General features: G+C 39.9%; 1 protein-coding gene across 2 annotated transcripts in view; it reads right to left on the bottom strand.

The window, feature by feature from the left end:
• Positions 1 to 1,505: 1,505 nt before the first annotated feature.
• plagl2 (pleiomorphic adenoma gene-like 2) overlaps positions 1,506 to 24,522 on the bottom strand; it is a 62,670-nt gene continuing 39,653 nt past the window's right edge. For both annotated transcript variants that reach the window (XM_050064637.1, XM_050064635.1), the window contains 3 exons: positions 11,130 to 11,282; positions 10,533 to 11,035; positions 1,506 to 8,431 (listed from right to left, as the gene is read on the bottom strand). In XM_050064637.1, the coding sequence (XP_049920594.1) occupies positions 6,946 to 8,431; positions 10,533 to 10,870 (1,824 nt within the window). In that variant the 5' untranslated portion in view covers positions 10,871 to 11,035; positions 11,130 to 11,282 and the 3' untranslated portion in view covers positions 1,506 to 6,945. The remainder of the gene's footprint in view (positions 8,432 to 10,532; positions 11,036 to 11,129; positions 11,283 to 24,522) is intronic.

The following is a 24,522-nucleotide window of genomic DNA, read 5'->3' as shown; positions in this document are numbered from 1 at the left end:
TTTTTTGCCATGACACAATGCCACAGCTCATTGGCCACGGTTGTCATTTAATGACAATCACCTGCTATTTGTGTAAAGTCCCCTCATCCACCAAGTTGTCTGTGTTTCCTTTTAAGGTTTTCCTGATTCCACCCCAAAAATTTGCTCCATGTCCTCTCCTTAAGGTGCCTTGGTGAGGATGGCCTGCTCTAGTCCCTAAATCAAACACACCTACATTCAGAGTTAGTGTCTGTTCATTTGTACTCTTGTCTAACAATACGAAATTCCAGACTCAGATTGTGATTATTTTCTTTTATGTATGTGTTGTTGAACTACTTTTTGAAACTAGTTTAATTCTGACAAGCTAAAAATTTTTGAGGGTAGTTAAGATGTAGTTTAACTCCTTTTCATTGTAAAGTAGCTAGAAGTTAGGTAAATTACATATAGGCCTACTTCCATCTGAATGTAGTTTCCACTAGTGCTAATTTCTTGGATGAAAATGTTTCGTCAACAACCTTTTTTCCATGACAAAAATGAGACAATGAATGCTAAAAATAGATCTTGATAATGAAAACTAAGAAGAAATCTATGCTTCATTTTCGCTGATGAGACAAAAATGTTATCGGTGGACTAATCGACACTGAAAGCCGAGAACAGCCGTGCTTGCAATTATCTTCAAATGCCGCAAGAGTGACAGGCTGGTAAACACTAGAATATTTCGCTGGCCGGCAAAAAGACTGAAGCATCATCAGCCATTGGTGCAAGTTATGAGCTGCAATTCAGCAGTAAGTTGGCAGCCGTGTGTGTCTGACTGTGGATGGTGGGGCTGTTGAATGGATTTGTCGAATTCATTTGTTACAATGGTGGCTGTTAGCAGTTAGCTCCACTTGTTAGCCGCTGAACAGCAGCAGAGCAAGCAGTCAATGGCCGCTGGACTTCACATCCGATTTCTGCAGGACTCAACTCAAATCAGATCCAGACTGTCTCAGGAAGCTTTACAAAGAGCGATTCAAGTGGGCTCTGCACATTGTACTTTTCCTAATGTAATAAAATAGACATGTTGAAGGATGTGTTAATGGGTGCTGCAAGTCTTTGGCACACAGAAATGACAAGTTGATTCATTTTGTTTCAATTTGGCAGGAATTCAAGAAAAAAATCACCTAAAATTAAACAGCTACTTTTTTATTCAACACAACTTACTTAGCTTCGACTAAAATAACTTTTTCATAACTCATAATAGTGGAAATTGATGGAAAATTAGAGACCATTCTAGAATCAACTTAATTTTTTTTTAAGTTTTTAACTGTAGTAAATTTGAGCCATATTTTCTAAAGAAAACAATATAATAGACATGACCAGTGTCCTGTATGGTACTTCTGGTCATTTTAAGGGCTTGGGCCATCTAACCTTTAAGATAATATTAACATATGACTTTTGCTATACTGTGCTTTTGTAGTAGATTTTCACATTTTACAACAGACAATGGAAAGGAAACTCTTCAAAATAAGAAATAGAATGCAAAGAGGGTATGAAACCGCTGGTTTGTCTTTTAATCATTTCAACATAACACATGACAACTCAAAGATACACTGTACTGTACAATAAGTCAATAGTTCTGTTGTTGTGTTCATCATCTCTTTGGATCAACCAATATACAAATCTGTCACTTCTACATTGCAGCAACTGATTGCATGTGAGATATGTAACAAAAAGCAAAACTTCTCATTTTCTTTCTTTCTTTCTCCGAAGCCCATCATTTATATAATTCTCCCTGTAGTTGATAAACTCCATGCTATATAAAATAGTGTAAGTGAATGCAAATATTCTATTTTCGTTCACCTTTTTTCACCCTTTTTATTCCAGAGGTGGCTGTAATAGCAAGTGATAAAAATAAAATGGGCTATGTCACTAAACGAGATACACAAAGAGGTTGGAATGCAAGACTTACATTAAGCTAGAAATATATAAAACTACATGTGGATGTTGCCTGCTTCAGACAGTACCCAGTTTCTTACTAAAAGCGAAAAAAGAGAGAGAGAGGGAGAGAAAGAAGACAGCATTATTAAAATCAAATCAGTTTCTTAAACTGAAGAACAAATTCCCTTAAAATGTTTGTGTTCTGCACCTAGTAGTAAAGAGGAAGAGGTGAGGATAAGTGCATCCCTAGTAGGTGCAGGTCGAGGTAATGGAGCTACAGCCAAGCCAAGGAACAACATAACATCACCGTCAGAGGTCGGGAATGGATCCATTTTATATCAACTGTCTCAACTATTAACTCACACTACGGAAGCCCACTGATGCCAAAAAAAAAAGAAAAAAAAGATGAAAATTTATGGGAAAACACGAATCATGAGTTAAAATTATGAGCATGACAATATCGGAACATCATTGGTATCAGTTGATATTAGCTGAAAAATTAAATATCGGAATCTGCCAAAGTGCTGATGATATATTCATCGGCACTGGCCTATATCGACTTTAAAACGAACTGTCAGAATTGGCCGACATGCTTTTTCTTATCTTGCACAATAAATGAATATTACATACACTGAAAAGTATTGTATTCCATGTCACCATTTGCTGGTGGGCCATCACATTAAGAGTATGTATAATATGATGTTCATTCCACTATAGAAGAGACTTGATGATCACTAAAATTCAGTAGGGGAAAAAAGTGGATATACCGATATCAGTCAAATGAGTTGTTATATATCAATATATATCGGATATCAGCAAAAAATCCAATATCATGCATCGCCAGTATTTTTATTTTATCTTGCCTAACATTTAGTTATTTTTTCTTTCTTTCTTTCTTGGATGAAATGGGCTTCCATACAGATCGGGGTATTAGTCCAGAGACAGGGCCCATTTTTCCAGAATGACCCCATTATGAAGAATGAGGGACCCAGTCTTGGGTGAATCACTCTATAAACACCTCTAAAAAAAGTCACCAATGTAAGCTCAGGTGGTGCGATAGGTGTGAGATCTGTTGCTGTCAGCGTTTCACAGCTACAAGTATGGCCTGACCACAACTTTTTCACCTCTGTCTTAAACTATCTAACAGTTACACTCCTTTTGAACTACTTGATGACTTTATGTTTAGTAACATTGATTTAAAGCAACATTTGAAAACAGAAACTCCAATTCTTATGACACTATTCATACATGAGTCATTATCTGCATGTTGTTCTCTTTAAGTGCTAAGTTTTGGGGTCACTCTCAACTTCACTTTTTGCCAATTACATGGTCTAAAAGTGGAATGCAGATGGGTCTCTGTTGCAACAGCATTTCAATGGCAGGTTGTGGTCAGGTTGTGGCTTTGACACTCTTCTGACAACGGTCTCATTTCCCACCGCCTCAGAATAACAGATGATGTTGCTGTTCTCTTGAAGCACTTGGCTGCAGAGTTTGATTAGATAAATTTATGAGAGAGAGAAGGCAAAGCTGGTTACCCAAAAACAAAAAAGTTTTAAAAGAGAAGGGGCAGGGGGCTCTTATTTAGAGGGATATTAGTGAAAAGTCTATCAAAAATACTGTTATTCTTTTGGAGAAGAGAAATACACAAAGGTTGATAAAGTCTACACATCAAACTAATGGCACATACATATACAGGATCAATACAAAATTAAAAACATATGAACATATAAGCTGAAATTTTAAAAGAAAAAATACTCTTTTTTTAAAGGTTGAAAGTGCTAGAATTCAGATTAGCTCACAGAAACCCAGGGAGGACAAACTTAATACATGCCAAAAGCTTTTCTTTAACTTTTTTTAAGGACTAAATTCATATTTGTTGCAAAAATATAAATGCTCAATTTGATTGCTACAAATTTGGCTTAAGCCAAGAGGGTTTTTCTTAAAAATGACCCTTTTTTAAGCGCATTAATAAGATCAAATTTGAATCTTGTCTTTTTTTAACAGATCATGTAAATTCTTAGAAAGGTGCTGACAGCTAATTCATTTAGGATCAATAAAAAGTTTGATCATTTTACAAGTCATTATCAAAATAATGACTCTCCAGGGGGGGAGACTAATAAAATAAGTTTCAAATTAGTTCAGAACTTGGATTATAAAATCTACGATTTTAGCGACAAAGTTGTGATTTAACAGTCAGACTGCAGGGAAGCTTTTCCTACATCAGCGCTTGCTGATTCTGAATTTTCAGCTGTTCCAACCCCCCAGGGGAATATTCACCTGTCTAACACACAGGGGCCGTCAGCTGCTCATTTACTGGGTTTTTTATCCTACAGTATCAAAAAAGCTGATAACACTTGTAGCATTTTGTAACAAGCAATTGTGCAAAAATGTAGTTTCTTCTCCCCAGGTTTTGGTAAGAAAAATAAAACAAATAAAAATGAGGTGATGTGTTGTGTTGTTTTTCGAGGTCCTGTTTTATACAAACAGAAAATAATATATCATAGGACAACAAACAAAACAAATATATGACTATGAGCAATACCCCAAATCGTGCAGTCAGTCGTGTGTCCCCCTTTGCTTTGAATGTCAAAGCCTGGGAACTGAGTAACTGCGTTCTTCCGGATATTTTCAGACCCTTTACCTTTGACTCTACAAAGCAGCTGAGAAAGGAGGAGGAGGAGGAGTACAGAGGGGATGGGGCCCGGGGATGATGAACACTTTGTCGGTTCGGTTTTGTGCATGTTTTCAGCTTGCTGTCCATCTTGCAAAAATAACAAAAATAAAAAAAAAATAATTGAAATGTTCTAGTGGTCTACAGTTGTCGTCCATCAGCAACCGTAGCTAAAAGCAGCAATATGTATTTTATGTTTCATTTCTATGTGCTAAGTTTTTCCTGTTTTTTTCTTTGTTTTTTTTTTTTACACAACATTTAATGGTGATCGAGGCCCGCCTGTGGCATGACGACTGCTATCAGCAAAGTGAAAGGGTCTTCTTCTTCTACGACTGGAATGACATTTCTGCACAAAATGAACTATCACAGATGATGCAGGAGCTCAGCTCTGTGTGAAGTCATGGATATGCCAGATGTGTTGGTCATGCCACAGACAGCGCTAGATAAAGAGCATCTATTTCACTTTGAAGCTTAGGTTTACTTTGGGCTCATGTTTTTATAGGCTGGTGGTGAATGGTTAGAAAGGATCTAAACTCTGAGACATCCACTGAGCTGGTGGTGAGATCGGCTGGGATTTCGCCACAGCACAGGGGTTTACGTATTCCACTGGATAAAGACCTACAGTCATAGCTTCGTAGGCCATCCATGTCAGCATCCCAACAATCTATCTAGTTCAAATCCTAATTGATTATTAAGCCACTAACAGCCTTCTATAGATACTTCCCATCCACAGTTCTGATTCCGCTATACTAACTCAAGTACATGTAAAGGTAAAGATTGGATATGACAGAGAAAGCTTAAGGGAAAAAGCTAATACTTCATCCATTTGTTTGATCAAAAAAAATGCAAGATACACACAAATGTAAACCTGCCAGACATCAAAAACATCATCACTTAGTTTTAATACGTCTACCTAAAATACACCTTACTGAGATAAAAGCAATAATAATATTCATTTTTGAGATATTTCGTACACTGCAATAACATTCTTTCAACACATTTTTACTCATCTGTCACTGAAGTTCTTTTGTTTTTTTTTGCCATTCACATATGTCAGGGTTCATCATCACAATGATGATGCATCTTTTTTTTAAAGACTGCCTAAAGATGTGTTTGTTCCAAAAAAATAGATATTTTAGGTATGCTGCGCAGCCGAGAAGCAGCTGCAATTCTCATTATGCGATTATGATGCGAGCTTTTAAAGGTAACTGTTAGAAGGGAGACAGGTGAAGGAAGGAGAGTGAGGAGAAAGTCTCAAGCAGTGGAAACCTCTAGGAGTCACGAAGAAAGGAGACAAAAAGGTTTCCCGAGGAGATTCCTAAAGGTCAAGTGCCTTCAAAAAAAAAAGTGCTTCTCTTGGGGGAACAGTAAAAAAGCCAGCGTGATATGACATCATTTCCACACACTTTCACTCATTTTTCTTTTTTCCTCCTTTTCTTTAAAAATGTGTAGCCGTGTGTGTCTGGAAGCAAACAGGTTTCTTATCAATCACATGATAAGAGTCTATTTTCATTTAGTGAGCTATTTTCATTCAAACTGACCTGACTCTAGGAGCACATTAGTTACAGTTAAAAGAAAATAACGGGGACATCCATCTAATTTTTTCCTTGTTTAAAGAGCACTTTTTCAGACGCAGAGGGGGCTTTTGTGGCTCTCGTCTAATCACCTAGAGGAGAATTTTAGAGTTAAGGTTTCAATCGTTCGACTCAATGTCTGTATCTCTTCATTCCTTCACTGTGAGAGAGAGAGGAGAGACTCTCTGTACTGATCGTGACGTTTAGGTTATTAGAGTGGGTGGTTCAAAACTCAAGATGAGACACATTCTACCATGTTTTTACATATGGAAAAGAAAAATAAAGTAAAACAAAATATCCACTTCAAACTATTTTTTTTCTGGGTCACAACAAGACAGATAATTTTATCTAAAAATTATCTTTGATTTTTTTTTTTTATATTATTACTTAAAGTATGCAGTACCATGCCTTTTGGCCTACTGATCCTGCCCTCTATACTACTAAATAGGGGATGGAAGGGGGATAAAAAGGGGAAGTAAATGGAAATAAAAAGGATGGGTTAATACATTGTTATAACTATAGGATAAGGGGGGGGAAAGCCCAAATAAAAGCTGCTTCAACTTCTTTTCTCACCTTTTCCTTTTTGTTCAAAGGAGTTTAACTTCCTTGTAAGGCTCAATCAAAAGCTTTTGTGCACTTTCATTTAAGGCTTCTAAGTGTTCATTTTCGTGTATTTACTTATTCTAATTCTCCAACTTCATCACCAGGCCGTTTCAAGAGCCACAACCCCAAATATCCACACTGAGGCTGGTATGGGGACCATCTTGGCTGGGTGGGGCTGGGCTGGGCAGAAGGCTAGCTCTCTCACTGGAAGGCCTGGTGGAAGCGAGGCAGCGTGGTGGTACTAAGGCTGGAGCTGAACACTGGTGGGAGGGGGTGCAGGGGTCCGAGGCCCAGACCCCCGCTGGAGCTCTGCTGCTCCTGAGGTTGCGGTTGCAAAGAGGTAAGAGGTGCCGTAGCGACGGCAGCTGCTGCCGCGGCGACTGCTGCAGCATGGGGCTCGGCAGCGTGCAGAGATGAGGAAGAAGAGGAAGAAGAAGAGGAGGGGGTCGCGGATGAGGTGTAACCCATCACCAGCCCTCCCGTGCTCATAGGGGCACTGTAGGGAGGCAGGTTGAGGGGCAGGAACCCCAGCAGGTGGGAGAAGTCCATGTTAGCAGCACACAGAGACTCAGCGATCACCGCAGGGCTCTTGGACAGGAGGTGATCCCCACAAAGCTCATCCACCAGGCCCGAGGTGGGCTCCAGTCCGTCCTTGGGGGGTGAGGCAGCAGCATGTGGCTCTGCAGAGGGAACCGGGCCTGGCGAGCCACTCTGCAGATCCATGAGGAAGCTCTCCATCTCCACTTTCAAGGGCTTGTCCAGCAGGTATGAGGTAGATCCCAGCTGGTATTTGGGGGCTGGCTGGGGCTGGTGCTGCTGCTGGGGAGCCGGAGGCTGGTGGTGTGGGGGCAGCGGAGGGGAATGGTGGTGGTGGTGATGGTGGTGATGATGGTGGTGGTGATGGGAGTGTGGGTGAAGAGGTCCAGGGGATTCCATGTGACAGCCCATGCCCATAGCTGCAGACAAGGGACTGGGCATCAGGGACGGGTGTGGGTGACCCACCCCAGAATTAGACATGGCCTGGAGATGGTGGGGGTTGTACATGCCCATCGGAAAAGGGGCCCCACTTGGGAACGGTTTGCCCATCATGGGGTCTTTATTGGGACCCATGCCGCACATCATGGGGCTGAGCTCCTCCTTCACAGAGCAAGGTGGTGACCCAGATGCTAAAAGACCTAACATATCAGGAGGCTCCGTCTTGATCTTCAGTAGCTCCTGCGAGTGGCTCTTCTTCACGTGGCGTGTCAGATGGTCCTTCCTGCCGAAGCGCTGGGCACAATACTGGCACAGGAAGTCCTTTCGACCCGTGTGGACCACCATGTGCCGTCTCACATCCTTCCGCGTGTAGAAACGACGGTCACAGTGGTCGCACGGGTGTTTTTTCTCCTTGGCGCCACCAGAAGACTTCCCAGAGTGGCTCTTGAGGTGCTCCAAGAGCACGGGAGTGCTCTCATAGCTCTGCATGCACACTTTACAGGTGAGATCTCCTGCTGTGGCAGAGTGCATGGCCACATGGCGCTTATATCCCAGCTTTGTGTTGTAGTGCTTCCCACACTCCTCACACTTGAAGGCCTCCTTGTTGGGGTCATGGGTCTGCAGGTGGTTCTTTAGGTGGTCTTTGCGGTGGAACATTTTCTCACAATACGAGCACTGATGGGTCTTCTGTGGAGAGTGTGTGGCCATATGCCTACAAGAAAAAGAAAGATTGTGAATTGTTGGGTTGTTTTAGTTACACATTCCTTGTCTTGTTGTCACATTTGTTATGCAGTCTGTCAGTGGTGTGTAGGCTAAAGTGAGGCATGAATTCCCTTCAGTCAAACCCCTTGTGTCCATATATACATAAATGAGTCACAGTGGTTTGCAGCCAGGACCCAAAATGGGTTTTGGAACCACTTCCTGTGATTCACCAGATTCCAAACATCCTAGTATGTTGATGAGTTTGAGACGAAGGGCCCTATTTAAACAATCTATAGTGCATGGACTGAAGTGCATGGCACAAGTGCATTTAGGGCGTGTTAGACTCCACTTTTGACAGTTAAATGGGGTGGAATCTGGGAGCAAAGTAAGACTCAAGGGGCAAGGAGGTTATATTTAGTCCCTAAATTAACCATAGGTGTGTTTTGGGTATAAAAAGAATTAGTCAGGGTATCATCCCCCTTCCCTTTCCCTTTACATGGCAAATTCAGTAAATTGGAGAAGTGCAATTCTTCTTCTGCTGAGAGTGATGCAGTAAGAGCAGTATCTTCCCTGCAGCAAATATTGTGAGACAGCAGCTATGCTTTGTCTCTGCTATGTTCACATTTTAGAGAATGTCATTTATCTTCTCCTCATTAACAATATATTATTTCACCCACCTGCAACCCATCTGCAAACATCCCTGTGTGTGTAACAAGCACACACATGTTGTAATGCACACTTTAAATAGTTGGAAAATACTGCACCATTCTGACTTAAAACCAGGTTTTTGTTGATCAATTGTACGATTGCTCTCTGCTGCCCTGAATAGCAATCTGTCAACAATGCGTATGACCACACCTCATTTTCAAGCCATACATGACCATGTGCACACAGATGGGTGCATGTACATGGGGTGCTGGCTGTGAAAATGTCAGCTGCGTTGGTCTGTAACTACCAATGACAGCTGCGTTTTTTGTAAGCCGAAGCAGAAGTTAGCATCGCCCGAGTTCCCTCATCAAAAAGCCAATGGGATTTTCCCAATGGATTTTGGATTAATGCATAAAATAAGCTCTGTGGCAAACAAAAGTTTGTGATAACTACACATTTTGTTCAGCAAGATAATCTTCACTAATGAACACTTTTATGATTTTTGAAGCCTAAATGCAATCGCCAGAAGTAAAAAGCTAACGTTTGGCTGTAAACAAACAGTCGCATGACTTAATGTCACCACCACAACGAGGCTGTAAAGCCCTGTTCGGTGTGACAATGTTCCATAGTCTCATTTAGCTACTTCTTTTTCTTTAAGAATTTTTATTATTTTATGTCATAGAACAAAACAATAAAATATCTGAAGCTTGTGTTAATCATAGCTATCAAACCAAAAACTAATTCAAAAAACCCACTGACTTTGAGATGAGGGAACCGGGAGTGCAAAAATGCTAACTGAGGACTCATTCCTGCACCCCTTCATTGGCTTTTTTTTTTGGACACTGTGGGAAAACTAATAAAGCTGATAAGGCAAACAGGTGTTTATTTACACCTCCAGCCATTACAGAGCAACAGTATCATTCATTTGAATTCACTTTGGTCTCCACCAACTGAGGGAAATATCTGGCTCTTTAGCTTGCTGATTGATACTCCGCAATGTTCATCTGCTAGTTGCTAACATTGTCTGTCTGCTGTTTGGAGCAGGGTAAGTAGTGTACACTGATCAGAGCTCACTGGAAACAGCTGCCTGCTGTCTCTAAAAATGACACTAATGAATCAAAACACTAAAGTTGCAGGCTGTGAAACCAAAACAATGAGCTGAAAGATGCTAAAACTCTTTGTACAGCTGAGGGGAAGTGCGGAGTCAGGTGATAATTCTGAGTGGGTTTGCTATTATTGACGATGCCTTTAATTTATAAATAGTCAAGCTATAACTACTGATAGAAAAGATAATTCAGTTTTGCTCTCTGATGATAAAGTGTTTACTTTTTCAGGTTTACACGTTAAGTCAATGTAAAAATTAAAGCCTTTCTCAAGTTGCTCATTGGAGAGTCTAAGAAAGCTAAATGTGCCATGCATCATACTGTTTTTTAAAGGATGTGAATGTGATGAATTCTCAGTACCTGAAGAGCTTGTATTTGGAGCTGAAGGCCTTAGGACAGTGTGGCTGTGAGCAGTGGAAGGGTTTCTCTCCTGTGTGACTCAAGGCGTGGAGCCGGAGCTTCTCCTGTGAGGCAAACAGGGCCCCGCACACCAAACACTCGTTCCCACTCGCTTTCCCTACCTCTTCTCCTTCTTCCCTCTCCCTCTCTCTCTCTTTCCCCCTCTCTCGCTCTCTCTCTCTCTCTGTCCGTGGCAGCGGGGCTGCGCTCCCAAACAGCTTGGCGGCAGTCCGTCGTCCCTCTTCCTCCGGCGTCAGTGCGGTAATACGTTGTGAGGCATCGGCGGCAGCAGCTGCCATGGCAGCCCTAGAGTGCCGCTGCCATGAAAATTCACTTGTGGCTCCCCTGCCTTGCAGGCTCAACGTGGGAAGTTTTGGGTAGGGAAGGGTTGTCGAAAAAGAAGGCACTCAAGAGCTCACAGGAAGGGCCAACGATCCAGCGGAAACATCGAGGTAAAACAAAATCTGGGGTGAGATAGAAAATACATACTTTGAAGTTTACTGTTTCCAAGTTTGTGGCAACATTAAACATATTTTCCTTATAAAATCAACTGTTTACCTGTTGAACTTGTCCTTCTTTTGTCTCTGCACTTTCCTTCTCTCTCTACTTTAGTCGCTCCTCTACTTCAATCTCTTGTTCTCTCCTCCTCACCCAGTCCCAACAGCTATGGTTGGCGGTGAGTGGGAAACACTGCTCTGCATTTTTACTGTCCTGCAAGGAGAGAGCAAACATGACAAACACAACGATAAGTTGACAAATGTGACTTCAGTGTCATTTTATTTTATTTTTAAGTAATACTTCACTCACAAAATGACCATTTGTATATCAATTAGCCATGCCATGTTACCTTGAATTGGTTAAGAAAACTTTGCTGCATGGCTCCAGGGAATATGGCAAACATATTGATTGTTTGATTGATTGGGGACCAAGTTTAACAGCAAAACTATATAAAAACATTAGTTTGCAATCTCTAACGCAAGTCCTGCAGTATAATCCAGTCTAATTTATCCAGTCGTATGCTCAGTGTTTCCCAGACACGTCCATTTTCGCTAAAACCTCACTATTCAAAACTAAACTGAACTGAAGGTGAAACTTATCTGTGCTCTCTTCAAAGCCAGACTCCAACATTTAGGATTTTTCAAAAAAAAAAAAGGATGTGTCTGGGAAGTACTGAGCAAATGACTAGATCAGGGGTCAAACTGCGGCTCTGGCTCTTATATTTTATCACTGTTGTAGGCCTAAAGTGACTCTCACATTCTCCATTTGTAAAACTTTGTAGCTTACACACTAAAAACAAAATGATTTAACATCTCGTAAACTAAAATGTGCATCACATGTCTGTGATCTGGCACCTCGTTCCTCTAAATTTTGATGAACCTCTGTAGCGTTGTCTAGTCTCGAGTTTCCCCAGATAGGCTTGCTATGGCTTCCAAATCCAAAAAATGAAAAGGCTCTGAGAAAAATGGAGAATTAATGATGTATGGACAGATTTGTGCACTTTTATCGACAACGCCATAAGTTAAAAGTACCGAATAATCATATATAGCCCAGTGTAGAGCCACTTTGTGGGAAAACATATTAACGAATGCTCATTCAGACCTCTTAGTTATGTTGACAGGATAATTAAGCCTTCAACAGCTGTGTTTCCTTCATTATCAGGCTCAAATATGTTTTGCAGCTGGAGGCAGATTTTCTTTCTTTTTGGCCAAAAACTGCTTTGAGAGATTGTATAAGGATGTTTTGTTATAGTTTCGTTGTTGTTAAATGTGGTCCCCATTCGATAAATTTATGTTCTCCATTTGTTTGCATGCAGGAAAAACAAAGTTTTCTTTCAATTCAAGGAAACACGGCATGACTAACTGATACACACAATAGATTTGTGGGTAAAGTATTCCTTTAAAGCTCTGAAAACAAATGTCACAAAATGCAGTCATGTAGACAACAACTCAAAACCTCAGAAACCTAAAATGAAAATGAAACCTCTCAAGCCCCTGATTCAACAGGTTTGACTTGAATCATAATCTGTCATTTGCAAAATTCCACTTTCCTCTGAGCTCACTAGGGGGAGCTGAATGACAAGTCTGACTGACGTGACACAAACTGTAAAGGTTTAGCAAAAAAAAAAAAAAAGGCTGTTTATAGAATGATGACTCTCAATCACACACACACACACACAGCATACTGTAATACCTTTACTTGTGTAACCAAATGTGAAGACTGAATGAAATAACACAGCCTTACCCCTTGTCATGTGTGTCTTCAGATGAGAGAAGAGTGCATAAAGCCAGCTTAGTGTGTGTTTATGTGTGTACATGTATGTACTTGTTATGAAACTGGATAAGACTCCTGTAATCCTTGAGGAAACACAGAAACACATAAAGCCCCTTGGGTAGAGGGTGGGCTGCGGCGGTTGGAGAAGGATAGGGGGTGGGCAGTGTTTATGCCACAAACTTCCTAGAACCAGCACTACCTATTAACCTGAATTCAACAAATTCCTGACACCAGTGGAAAACAGTGGAAAACAGTGGCAAACTTTGAGGTGAAAAAGTGGGCAGCTTAAGTGAAAACTGCAACGAAACAGCTACCGACCAGCAGCTGTTTATTAAAGTAACCCACAAACTATATGAACTCCCGAGAGACCGCTGAGCTCTCTCGCCCTGTCATCTCTGCATTCCCTTATTTACCCTCAGTGACCTCTGTGACCCCTGCTCGCTAACACACCAGCTAAGTCCAAGGTTGAGCGGACATGACGCAAATCACAATGCTCCGAGTGCCAGTCACGTGAATCGAGAGTGCATATAAGTACCGTAAACACATGTGGGCATATGTGACAGAATGCACACACACATGCACAGTGTCTGCACATACATACACAGCTCCACATGTAAAGGCATCCTTTCTGTGTGAGAGGTCACTGAGTTAAGAAACACAGCAAATATGTTGGAATCTGCTCTGAGTGCTTTTGCAGATGTTTATATTTACATGTTTACATACAATGCACAAACATGTATCCACAGGTTGGTGCATGTGGCTAACACATGTACACACTGCGCGAGAGCTGTGTGAGTGTTCATGTAACTTCTTCTGCACTTTAGCACATGCGTGCCTGTGTGCTCACGTATGTCTCAGTGCGTCCATACATGTGCAGTTGTCCTCGTAATGTATGTGTGTTTACAGCGGTGGTTAAGAGGACCTGACAGCTGTAGCGTTGTGTGGTGGTCATCACCCAGCGGGGAGGGTGCAGGGGGGTGACACCCGTCCCATTGACCACCCTCAGGGAGCCCGGCTCTATTGTAAGGCCTACCCACATCGCACATTCCTGGCCTGAACCATGCCGTGTCTCCCTGCCTCTCTCCTCCGCACACAACAGCACATGCAACACACAGAGTTCTGGTCACACCGAATGCAACATCATGTACACACCCTCTCCCCCACCCCCACAAGCCGGCATGCTCAAACGCACTCACAAAGGCGCGCACACAGACAGGCAGATACAGTACAATGAAGAGAGTCCACACCATCAAGTTATAGAAATAAACCAAATAGAGCTTAAACACAAAGGGCACACCATGACAGGCCATGTGGAGCGCTAACTTCACACATGGATGCCCTCAGGTTTGAACAAGCCCAAATGACTGACCTATGCACAACAACATTATGCTTGCATTATGTATACATAACATTCAAACTCAGTAAAAAAAAAAATGTTCTCGTTACCTGACATAGCTCTCCAAACTACTGATCATTCAATTTGACCATCAATGCTACCTCAGTCAGTAATGATCCACTTCAAACATAATGCTCTGTACCTTCCGTGCTCTACTTTCAGAGCAGTTAAAATAAAACCAAAGTGCGCGATGGCGGTCCAAGTGACAATTGCACGCCCTTGGCTACCCATGTCAATTACTGTACTCCATCTCAAAAATGCAGTGCAATAACGGGTATGGAAACTGTCACATATCAACGCACAAAAGAGGAACGTTACGTCAAAAGCCATAGAAATTAAATTTGTCATTATGGTACACTGAATGAAAGGCTATTTATAGAAGATAACTGTAACAATTTCATTCATGCACACAACAAAATTCCATGATATTTCTGAAACCTTCAAAGATTTTACTAATGTCATGACTTTTCCAGTGCTGGAAAATTAACTAGTGGAATTCCATGACTTTTCCAGGCTTTCCATGATAATGACATAAATAGTCATGTACTTGAATTTTATTGGGGGAAAATACGGGTATTTCATTACAAAAAAACTGATTAAATAAAGAAGAAAAGTCCATGTTTCCTAAAACGGGTTTATTTTAAAATGTGACCTTTTCCATAGCAGACATTTTGACTTGTCGAAGCAGAAACAGCACAGGTGTTACTAATTATACCATTAATGGTGGCTCTGTTCTATTCAAGTGTCCCAGTAAGTCATGACAGTGTGACAGTGAGCCAGCACACACAGTAACAGGAACCTGAAACTGAAGCAGCTAAATGGAATTCAACCATCATTAATCTGATTATTTACACCTGTGCTTTTCCTACTGTGACATGTCAAAATGTCTTCTGTGGAAAATGCCTATACACTACAGTGCAATAGGCATGAATTAACTTTTTTGTTGTTTTTACTTTAACCTGAATAAAAGCATAATTTTTCTCCAATTACTGTAATGAAACGCTGCAGAGGTGACGTTGTTTTTGTAGGCCAACCAGAAATTATGGTGCATTCCAATTGCACTGTGAAAAATATCAACTGGAAATCCCCGTGAAGTCAGACATCCGACTCATAAAGTCACATGGATCTCAACAACCCCAACCTCAAAATCCAAGATGGCTGGTCTGTGCATCAACAGTAGTCAGAACAACAATGCTGTTTATTAGCACTTCTGTCTTATTTGTGTCTCATTAACACAGTCCTGGCTAATGTCTATCTGTGAACTGCAACAGTGTTTGTATGGGCAAAATAGAGCATGAGCTGTCGTTATCAACTGATATTGCTTACAGTGGCTAACCTGGCTAGAACTGGTATTGCTAACAACGTCTTGTGGTTTTCTGACTTGCTGTGCTTAAATACGGTCTATCTGATGTCATTCCCAGCTCCGACACCCAACTTCAGATGGTAAATAGAATGCATAATTAACATCAGCCTGGTCCCCACAACAACAACAAAAAATGTGAATTTTCAATTGGATTTTGGATTACTGCAGAAAATAAACTTACACATTTTGTTCTGTAAGATAATCTTCACAAACCAACACCACTTTTATGGGTTCTGAAGTGTAAAAACAATTGCTGGAAATAAAAAGCTTACATATAAAGGAACTACCACCACATTGCCACCACAACTAGGATATAAAGCTGTGTTTGGTGTGATGACGTTCTTGTAGGCTCATTTAGCCACTTGTTAGCAACTGCCTTTTTTAATACACAATAAAACTACAAAACTTATGATTGTAGTATTTACTGTTTTTATGTTTATGTAAATGTGAAAGTCTAACTAGGCATGCACGATAATATCGGCACGTCATTGGTATCAGTCGATTAGTATTAGCCGATAATGAACTTTCGGCATCGACCAACATTCTGAAAATATCGGTACATCATTGCTATTGGCCAATATCGGGTTGAAAATAGAATCGCCCAACATGCCTTTTCTTATTTTGCACAATGAATTAATATTACATACACTGGAAAAGTATTATATTTCATGTCTCCATCTGCTGGTGGGTCATCATGGTAAGAGTATGCACGCATAATATGATGTTAATTCCACTACAGAAGAGACCTGATTATCACTAAAATTAGGTGAGGAAAAAAGTGGATATAGTGACATTGGTATTGGTTATCAGCCAAATTAGTTGTTATATATATTATATATATTATATAATGTTGGATACTGGCAAAAAATCCACTAACATACATTCCTACCACAAACTTAATTTATGGCACTTTATGGCAATTTATGGCATTTATTGACTTTGAGACAAGGAAATCAGAAGTGCAAAAATGCTAGCTTATTTCTGGGTTTTAGCACTTGTAGCACTCTTTGTAAAAAAAGAAGTTACTGCATATATAACAGACAGCTAATTTAATTTAAGAAAGCTATACCAAAGCAAGTTAGATTGCCAAAGCTAGCCTTAGCTAAACTAAAATGTCCTTATCCTTTTTTTCTCCCTAGCTCTCGTCATAATTTAAAAATTTCAATTTAGTTGAACAGGCATCTCTGTAATTCAGTTGTTTACAACATAATTAAATCTGGCAGCAGCTAAATCGAGTCAACATGGAGAAAAATACAGCTACACTAGTCCTGCTAAAAGCTAACTTCTATTAGCTTAGCTCAGTAGAGTAATGGTAACAACCCTCACAGCTTTTGACTCCACTATAATACTAAATTTGGTGTGGTTAAACGACTTTAAATCATATATTACAATGTATTAAATTGTAGATTAATTTTTGTTTTGATATCAGTAGAAATTCCAATATCTTATAAGGACACACGCCAAAGCTGTGTCATTTAAACTTTTTATCTGTGTGTTAACCTTTTTCTCATTAGTAGTTTCACAGCTTCAATTGCTGCCCTTATATAAGTGTGCATATATCTATAACAACAGAAATTAGTACTTCTGTATGATTCAAATATTTTCCCAACTTCAATGCAGAGTTTATCTAGTGCATTCACTAGGACTCATGTTTAAGCACATCGAAAGTGAAAATTAACTCTCTTCATTTATTGAGAGCTTCCTAGTGCTCAGCATAACAAGGCACGTTCTTCTCTTCAATGCTTTGAAGAGAGATGGATTAGATGCTTAGAACACACTTGGACTTTCTGTCTAAATCAGGTGATCCATGACAAATACTTGCTATTTGTTTCAGTGATGCTTTGCTCAAATCTAATGGATAATAAGCTAAGGTATAAACCCCCAGGTTTACTGTGCTGGTCCTTCAGTACTCAGTCCCAAGAAGATACAGGGATAGGACAAAATTCATTTTCTGTGAACAGAAAACAAGACAGCTGTGTAAACTATCATCTATTCATCATCATCAAAGTAGCAGCATATCCAATTAAATTACAGGCTTCTACTTAACTGGTCCTGCCCAGACAAACAATGCCCACACTGACTCTGCTTCATCTCTAGATTACATAAAAACCAGACCAACGATAACATAAAGCTAGGTTCCAAAACAGTGCTCCAGGAATGAGTCCTAAAACCTGAAAATGAGTTAGTACTTTAGCACTCCCAGTTACCTCGTCTGGGTTTTTGAATGATTTTGGTTAGATGCATGAAATCAGATCTGTGGTTAACACAAGCTTAAGAAACTTCCATGACTTGTTCTATGACATGAAACATGTCAGTAAATACCCCACTCGTGAATTTCGAAGCTACGGAGCATCATCACACCCAACACAGCTTTACAGCCTTGTTGTGGTAGGGATGTTCGTTTATAGCCTGACATTAGCTTTGTACTTCTGGCGATATCATTTATGCATCAAAAATAATAAAAGTTGTGTTCATTTGTGAGGATTATGTTGCTGAACAAAACGTGCAAGTATCATAAACGTTTGTTTATCAAAGAGCTTATTTTCTGCAATACTCCAAAATCCAATGGAAAAATCCCTCTTGTTTGTACAATCACACTGTATAGGTAGAAGGTTATAGGTCAGAGCACACAGTGCTTTATAATGAGGGTTTTCCGCCAGCACAACTGCAGCCATTTCAAACCACTTATCACCCTTCACCGTCACTGCAGTGATCACAAAGTAAGAAACACACCACTGCAGGATGGAACTTCATTCCAAAATGGCAGATGCCGCTACGACAAACACTCCACAGCACATTCACATGGAACCTCTGCTTACTTCTCCTAATCAAAAACGCTGAAGGCAAGAATTGAACCGCCACTTTCCAACCGCCTGGGTGTCTTTGGTTTCTGTCCTGGATGAAAGAGCTTCCACATTCCTTTCCTGAGGGGTCAGAGGTCAGCCTCTGCACTGCCTGCCTGCCCGCCCGCCACGGCTCCCGCATGCTGAGTGACTGGTATTAACCCCTTCACTGCCTGCCGCAGCCATACTGAGCAACATGTGAGGAAGGTTTCAGGGTTCGTCCGATTCTTTGTGGAGTTGATGGCACGAAGCCGGGCCAAACCAGGCCAGACTAGAGCGGGCTGGTTGCCTCTGCAGAACCGTGATCCACATAGCAGGACGCTGTGGCTACAGAAGCAGCCTGACTAAACTATACAGTACAAACAAACTAAATATAGAAAGTGAGTTCACCGTTCGGAGCTTAGGTGACAACAGCCGCACTCGAGTGGAGAGGGGGGTGGTGAAGTGTGTGTGTGTTTGTGACGTTAATTTGATGCTTAATTTGAAACCTGCATATGAAACTGTACATATTGCACATGTTATTACACAAAATGACAGTGCTTCCACACCTGGTGATTATTTCTCAGTTTTAAAACTTTTTTATGGAGTACTCAAATTCTATTTTTCAGAGGTGGCGTGTTGTTGTTTTTATAGTTTCAGAAAGCTCTTGGGTTGTTTTAGGTTGCCAGGTTGTTGTTTTAAGTAGGAAATTTTTAATAACAAATGTGATTCAAGATTTTACAGTCTCACTTCTGTTTCTGTGGCATATTTTGTGTAATATGTCTTTAGTTATGTTTCTGGAAGTCATTGTTATTGCTGCATATCTTGGCTAGAGCGATAGAAGAGTTTTAATCCAGGTTAAATGAAACTAAATCTAATAATAATAGAAATAAAATTTAAAAAAGACAATCATAATAATAAAGATGTCAGTTTAAAACATGACAAAATTAACTTGTTGTTTTGACCTTTTAAAAAAAATGTATGACACGATGTAGAAGAAAGCATTGTCATGATTTTATTTTTTTTTTGAGTATCTAACACAGCATCACAAGACCCCCATCACAAACAATTCAGATGGACCTGGAGAGGGAGTGTGCCAAAGGAGGGAGTTTTCAAGAGGAAATAAGACGTGATAGAAGCAGCCTGATAAGGATTGCGAGAGTGTGGGAGAAAGCTTCAGTAAACCAAGTAACAGATAAAGGCCCAGCACAGTTCGGCTGAGAGAGACGGGGAGCAGAGTGGGAGGGGGGAAAGCGAGGTGAACGAGGGAGGGATAAAGGATGACAAAAAAGGGAGGGAAAAACTAGAGTCACTTGCAATGTTGAAGTCAGGGGTCTCTGCAGTAGTCAAGTGACTCCAGAGAGCAATGAGGGCGGGTGGTGGTGGTGGTGGGGGGGGGCAGGTCATGCTTTACTAACCACTTTGACCGAGCCTGGAAGCCAAGGAGGATGAAGGCAGCATGACTGCCATCAGCTCACTTCAGTTATGTCAGAAAACTTTACAGCAATTTTAAAAAATGACTTTACTATAAACTATACTTTTGGTGTTTATGGCAGCAGAAAGAACATATAGAAATGGATAGCGCAACTCATCAGCCAAAAACAGTTTAAATAATGAAGCAATAAATAAATAAATAGAATTACCGCCTCGCGGTTGTATGCCTCCATGCACCAGTCAAGTTACAGTTAAAATTTACATCCCTGTCTGTGAAAGCATGAATGCATCACACACATCTTCCCTCCAACAGCACAGAAGATCTATCTAATCAGCATAGTTTCAAGATTAGTGTCATAAATTCAATTTCTGAATGTCTCCCCTTCTGTTCCTGAGATAGGACACTGAGTAATGGCCAGAAAAGTGTTTTATGCAGAACATTATGATGTCACAGTGAAGTTGATCTTTGACTACTAAAATGTCATCAGTTTATTGTTGAGTTCAAGTTAACATTTTTGAAGAAAGTACCTTAAGGCATTTTTGAGATATCACATTCATGAGAATGGGACGGACAGATGTAAATCATAATTTATTCTATTAGACATTCATGTAAAATTTTTGTCATAATTAGCATATGAATTCTTGAGTTATGGCTAAAAACATGTTTTTGTGAGGTCACAGTGACCTTGACCTTCAACTACCATTTTTAAATCACTTCGTTCCTTTGTGCCATCTTGAGATATTGTGTGCGTGAGAATGAGACGGATGCAAGGTCACAGTGAACTTTGACTACTAAAATGTCATCAGTTCATTGCTGAGTTCAAGTTAATATTTTTGAAGAAAGTACTTTAAGGCATTCTTGAGATATCACATTCATGAGAATGGGACGGACAGATGTACGGACAGACAACCAACAAACATATTGCCTCCGGCTTGCTGCCAGTGCGAAGGCATAAATATTCATTGTGTTTGTATTATTGGGTGAAAAGCATTTAGAAAATAACTAAAATGAAAGAAAATTGTTCAGCAACAATTTTGAAAAGTGATTTATTGTTCAGGTCAACTATTGACCAAACATGTCAAACTTTTTCTGTTTCCAGCTTCTCAAACGTGATGATGTGCTGCTTTTCACTTACACTAATCAGTATATCTAAAAGAAAAAGAAATCCACAGATTATTGGTAATTGCAGTCATAATTTTGAGAACAGCTCTGGTGCATCAAATAGGAAAAAAGGCATATTTTTCCTGCACACCCAAACACAGCTGTAACGGCAGGAAAGAACCATCTGCAATTTAAAATCAGGGTTCCCCCAGCTGCTAAAATGTGAAATTCAGGGACTTCCCAGTACTCAAACTCAAGGACCGAACACTTCAATTGTTTGAGACAAGAATCAACGTTAATTACTGTTACAATGCTCAGAATTTTAATAATGAGAATAAGCAGGTTTTACTAAAGCTCACAGTCAACCATTTAACATCATTGACGCAACTGCAGGAGACACACATGCAGGCAGTGACACATACCGTAATCTAATTACTAACATTAAGTTAAAAAAACATCAAAAGAAATTTAATTTCTATTCTTGCACAAAATACATAAATTCAAGCACTATCCTATCTCTATTCTATTCTGTCTATTTTTTTGTATTTTCCAAGACCTTAATTTTTTAGTCAAATTCACAAACTTTCCAAGTTTCAAGGACCCATGACAACCCTGTTGTTGTTATCATTTACAATCTGCAAACAATCTGTTAGTGATTATTTTAATGAAAAATACTCTACAGAAAAAAATTTCCCAGAGCCATCGTTGATATTTTCATATTGCTTGTTCTGTTCTACTAAGATATTACTTTTATTACTATGAGTTTCAAAAAAGCCTGAAAATGATAAATAATTACAGATCATAATGTAAAAAAATATATATATATAAAAGATTAATTGTAAAATAACTGAGGATTTTACTTTAAAATGTAACATATTTATTTATTATTATATTATTTTCTTTCTTTGGTATTGCTGATATTCTGAGTTATCCTTTGGTTAATATTGGATAGACAGAAATAAGCCTTGGGCTTAGGCCTATTCCTTTTTCAGTTATTGACTGTGAGAAAATTTGTGTGAAATAATCATTGTTTGTTAAGATGGATGTAACTGAAATACAAAATATTCATTCATTCAATCATTTATTCATTCATTCATGATATGAAAAGCCACTTCCCACATATTTAGATGCAAAACAGTTAATGTTATTCATTTGTCGAATACAATGCAAAATATTCAAGTGCAAAGAAATTAATTTGTGTCTAGAGATGGATGAAAAATCCTAAGAAATTAGCAAAGTCATTTCCGTTTGGCTATAAGTGTGTAGCTATAGACTCCTGAAATCTATGTAAAGAGGAATAATAGAGTGAATTAATAAAGGCTCTGTCATTAATATGTGATTAAACATTTTAAATTGACTTAGCAGGAAACTATTATTAAACATGGAGAGGCTGCACACATAAATACAGAGTGTTCTATTTCTTACAGAAGACTTTCTCTATTTCAACAGTGTTCCTCTCTGTCTCTCTCTCCCCACCCTCCCTCCCTCCTCCCACCTCCTCCCCCAGGTTTCAGTTCCTCTCCTGCTTGTGAGCCAGGGTGAAGCTCTACACATGGAGGAAGGAGGAACACAAGGGTGGAGGGCAAGAGGAAGAGTCCCCCCCCCCCAAACCAAATCTGCCAAACCCTCACCCATCCCGACAGTTAGTCCCGGCCACATTGAGCCGGGATGTGGCCATAAAACCAGCAGTGTTGCCCTGTCCTGGCTAAAGATAGCCCAGGCTGTGGTCTGGCTGGGGGGAAGAAGGCAGGGCTCATCTAACTGTCACCAAGGAACACCTTCACGACTACACTGCCTTCTTCTCCTGACTTTACAACGCTGTTATGTCACAGTGAAAAAAAGACATGCATTTTCCTTAACTGGTACTGTTACCATCTGATGTTTTCAACTCCATCTGAATGTATATGTCCTGCTGATTAAACACAACAGTGATTCAACCAACAACCAGCTAACCACAGGTTACTGATATGAGCACACATTGACATTTCTTGAGAATAAATAAATAAATAGGATAAGGTGGTTCTGTAAATTTGTAAATTCTAATGGTTCATTACGGAGCTATTCTTAAAGTTAATACATTCATACCAGTTTTGGTCATCAGTGGGGATATGGGATGGAAACACATGACTATAGCAGTGATGCCACCAAGGGGTGGCCAGGGGGGCCACAGCCACCCTGATACAAGCTCTTAACTTTTAATGTTAAGTAGGCTTGTTCCCAGTAAATGTGATTTAAATTAATAACACATTAGAAACAGGATTGTTGTGGAAAGCCAAATGTTAACTGTGCTGGAAATAGTCTATTATCTATTCAGATAATCAGTGATATTAACCACGAGAAACCAAAGTACATCAATATGCAATTCTTAACTCCCATAGTGACATAGTTTGCAGCAAGCCTATATACCACAACAACAAAACAGAATTCCAGAAATTCAGTTGTGGCTTTTGGCTTTTTGCTTATCAGTGGCCACCGCTATGAAAAATCTTTGGGGATGCCACTGGACTTTGGACCAATAGATTAGAGTCTAATATTCATGACACTCAGTGCAAATTGTTCCTAATATATATGGAAAGATGTACTGCTTATGTTTAGTGCAAACCAAAATTTCTAACATATCAAACAAGTTTAGTGTTACCCCGTTCATCATCTTAGTTTGGCCTGTTAGCGTACTAACGGTTGCTAATAAAGTGCTGCAGGGATGATGGTTTTTTTAATAGGCTGACACAAAAGTCAGCATTGTCCTGGTTCCCTCGAAAAAAAAGTCTATGGGATTTTTCTATTGGATTTTGGATTACTGCAGAAAATAAGCTCTGTGACAGGGGATAACCAAAGTCAGTAGAATTCATCCACTGGGGACCAAGAAAGTCTGTACAAAATTCAAACACTTCAATAAAATCTAGTGGTTGTTGAGGTGTTTCAGTCTGGGTCAAAGGGCCAAACAGACTGACCAACATTGCCATTCTTAGAGCCATGTCACTAGAGTCCTGTTTAAGGAAGGAAACATTTTTGTGGCAGAATTTGTTTGTAGAGCCTGGAAGGGGAAACAAGTTCTTTGTTTGCATTGTAATGTTATGTGTAAGCAATTATGTTCTTGTCTGACCAATGTTTCACTACTAAGTATTTTTGGGTGCCTGATAAATGCATGTGGACCGAGCACCTGTATACAAGGCCGTAACTACCATTGAGGACACCGAGGTCATGACCTCGGTATTTTTTCCCGACCTAAATGAATGAATAAAATGAAAATAAAAATAAACCATTTCTTTTGTGCGGTGAAAGTACGTGGGAGGACCGATGGAAGGTGATTGAGTGACTCTCTCTTCTCTATAATAACAATTATTTAAAAAAGAAAATTCTGGTACTCTTATTTGATCGACGCAGCTTTCATACAGCTTTGCACACACATTATTCTTAGATGGATTACTCACGAATGCAGGCTCGCACAGAAATGCCACACATATCATATGAAAGTGCAGGACCAGAGCTTTCCAATGATACCACACACATCATTGTGCTGTCATCCCATCACGCTATAAATACAGATCAATTGTCTACAAAAT

The sequence above is a fragment of the Epinephelus moara genome, chromosome 16 (genome assembly GCF_006386435.1).
Source record: "Epinephelus moara isolate mb chromosome 16, YSFRI_EMoa_1.0, whole genome shotgun sequence".
Classification (NCBI taxonomy): domain Eukaryota; kingdom Metazoa; phylum Chordata; class Actinopteri; order Perciformes; family Serranidae; genus Epinephelus; species Epinephelus moara.
This window is presented reverse-complemented; position numbering and strand designations above follow the sequence as displayed.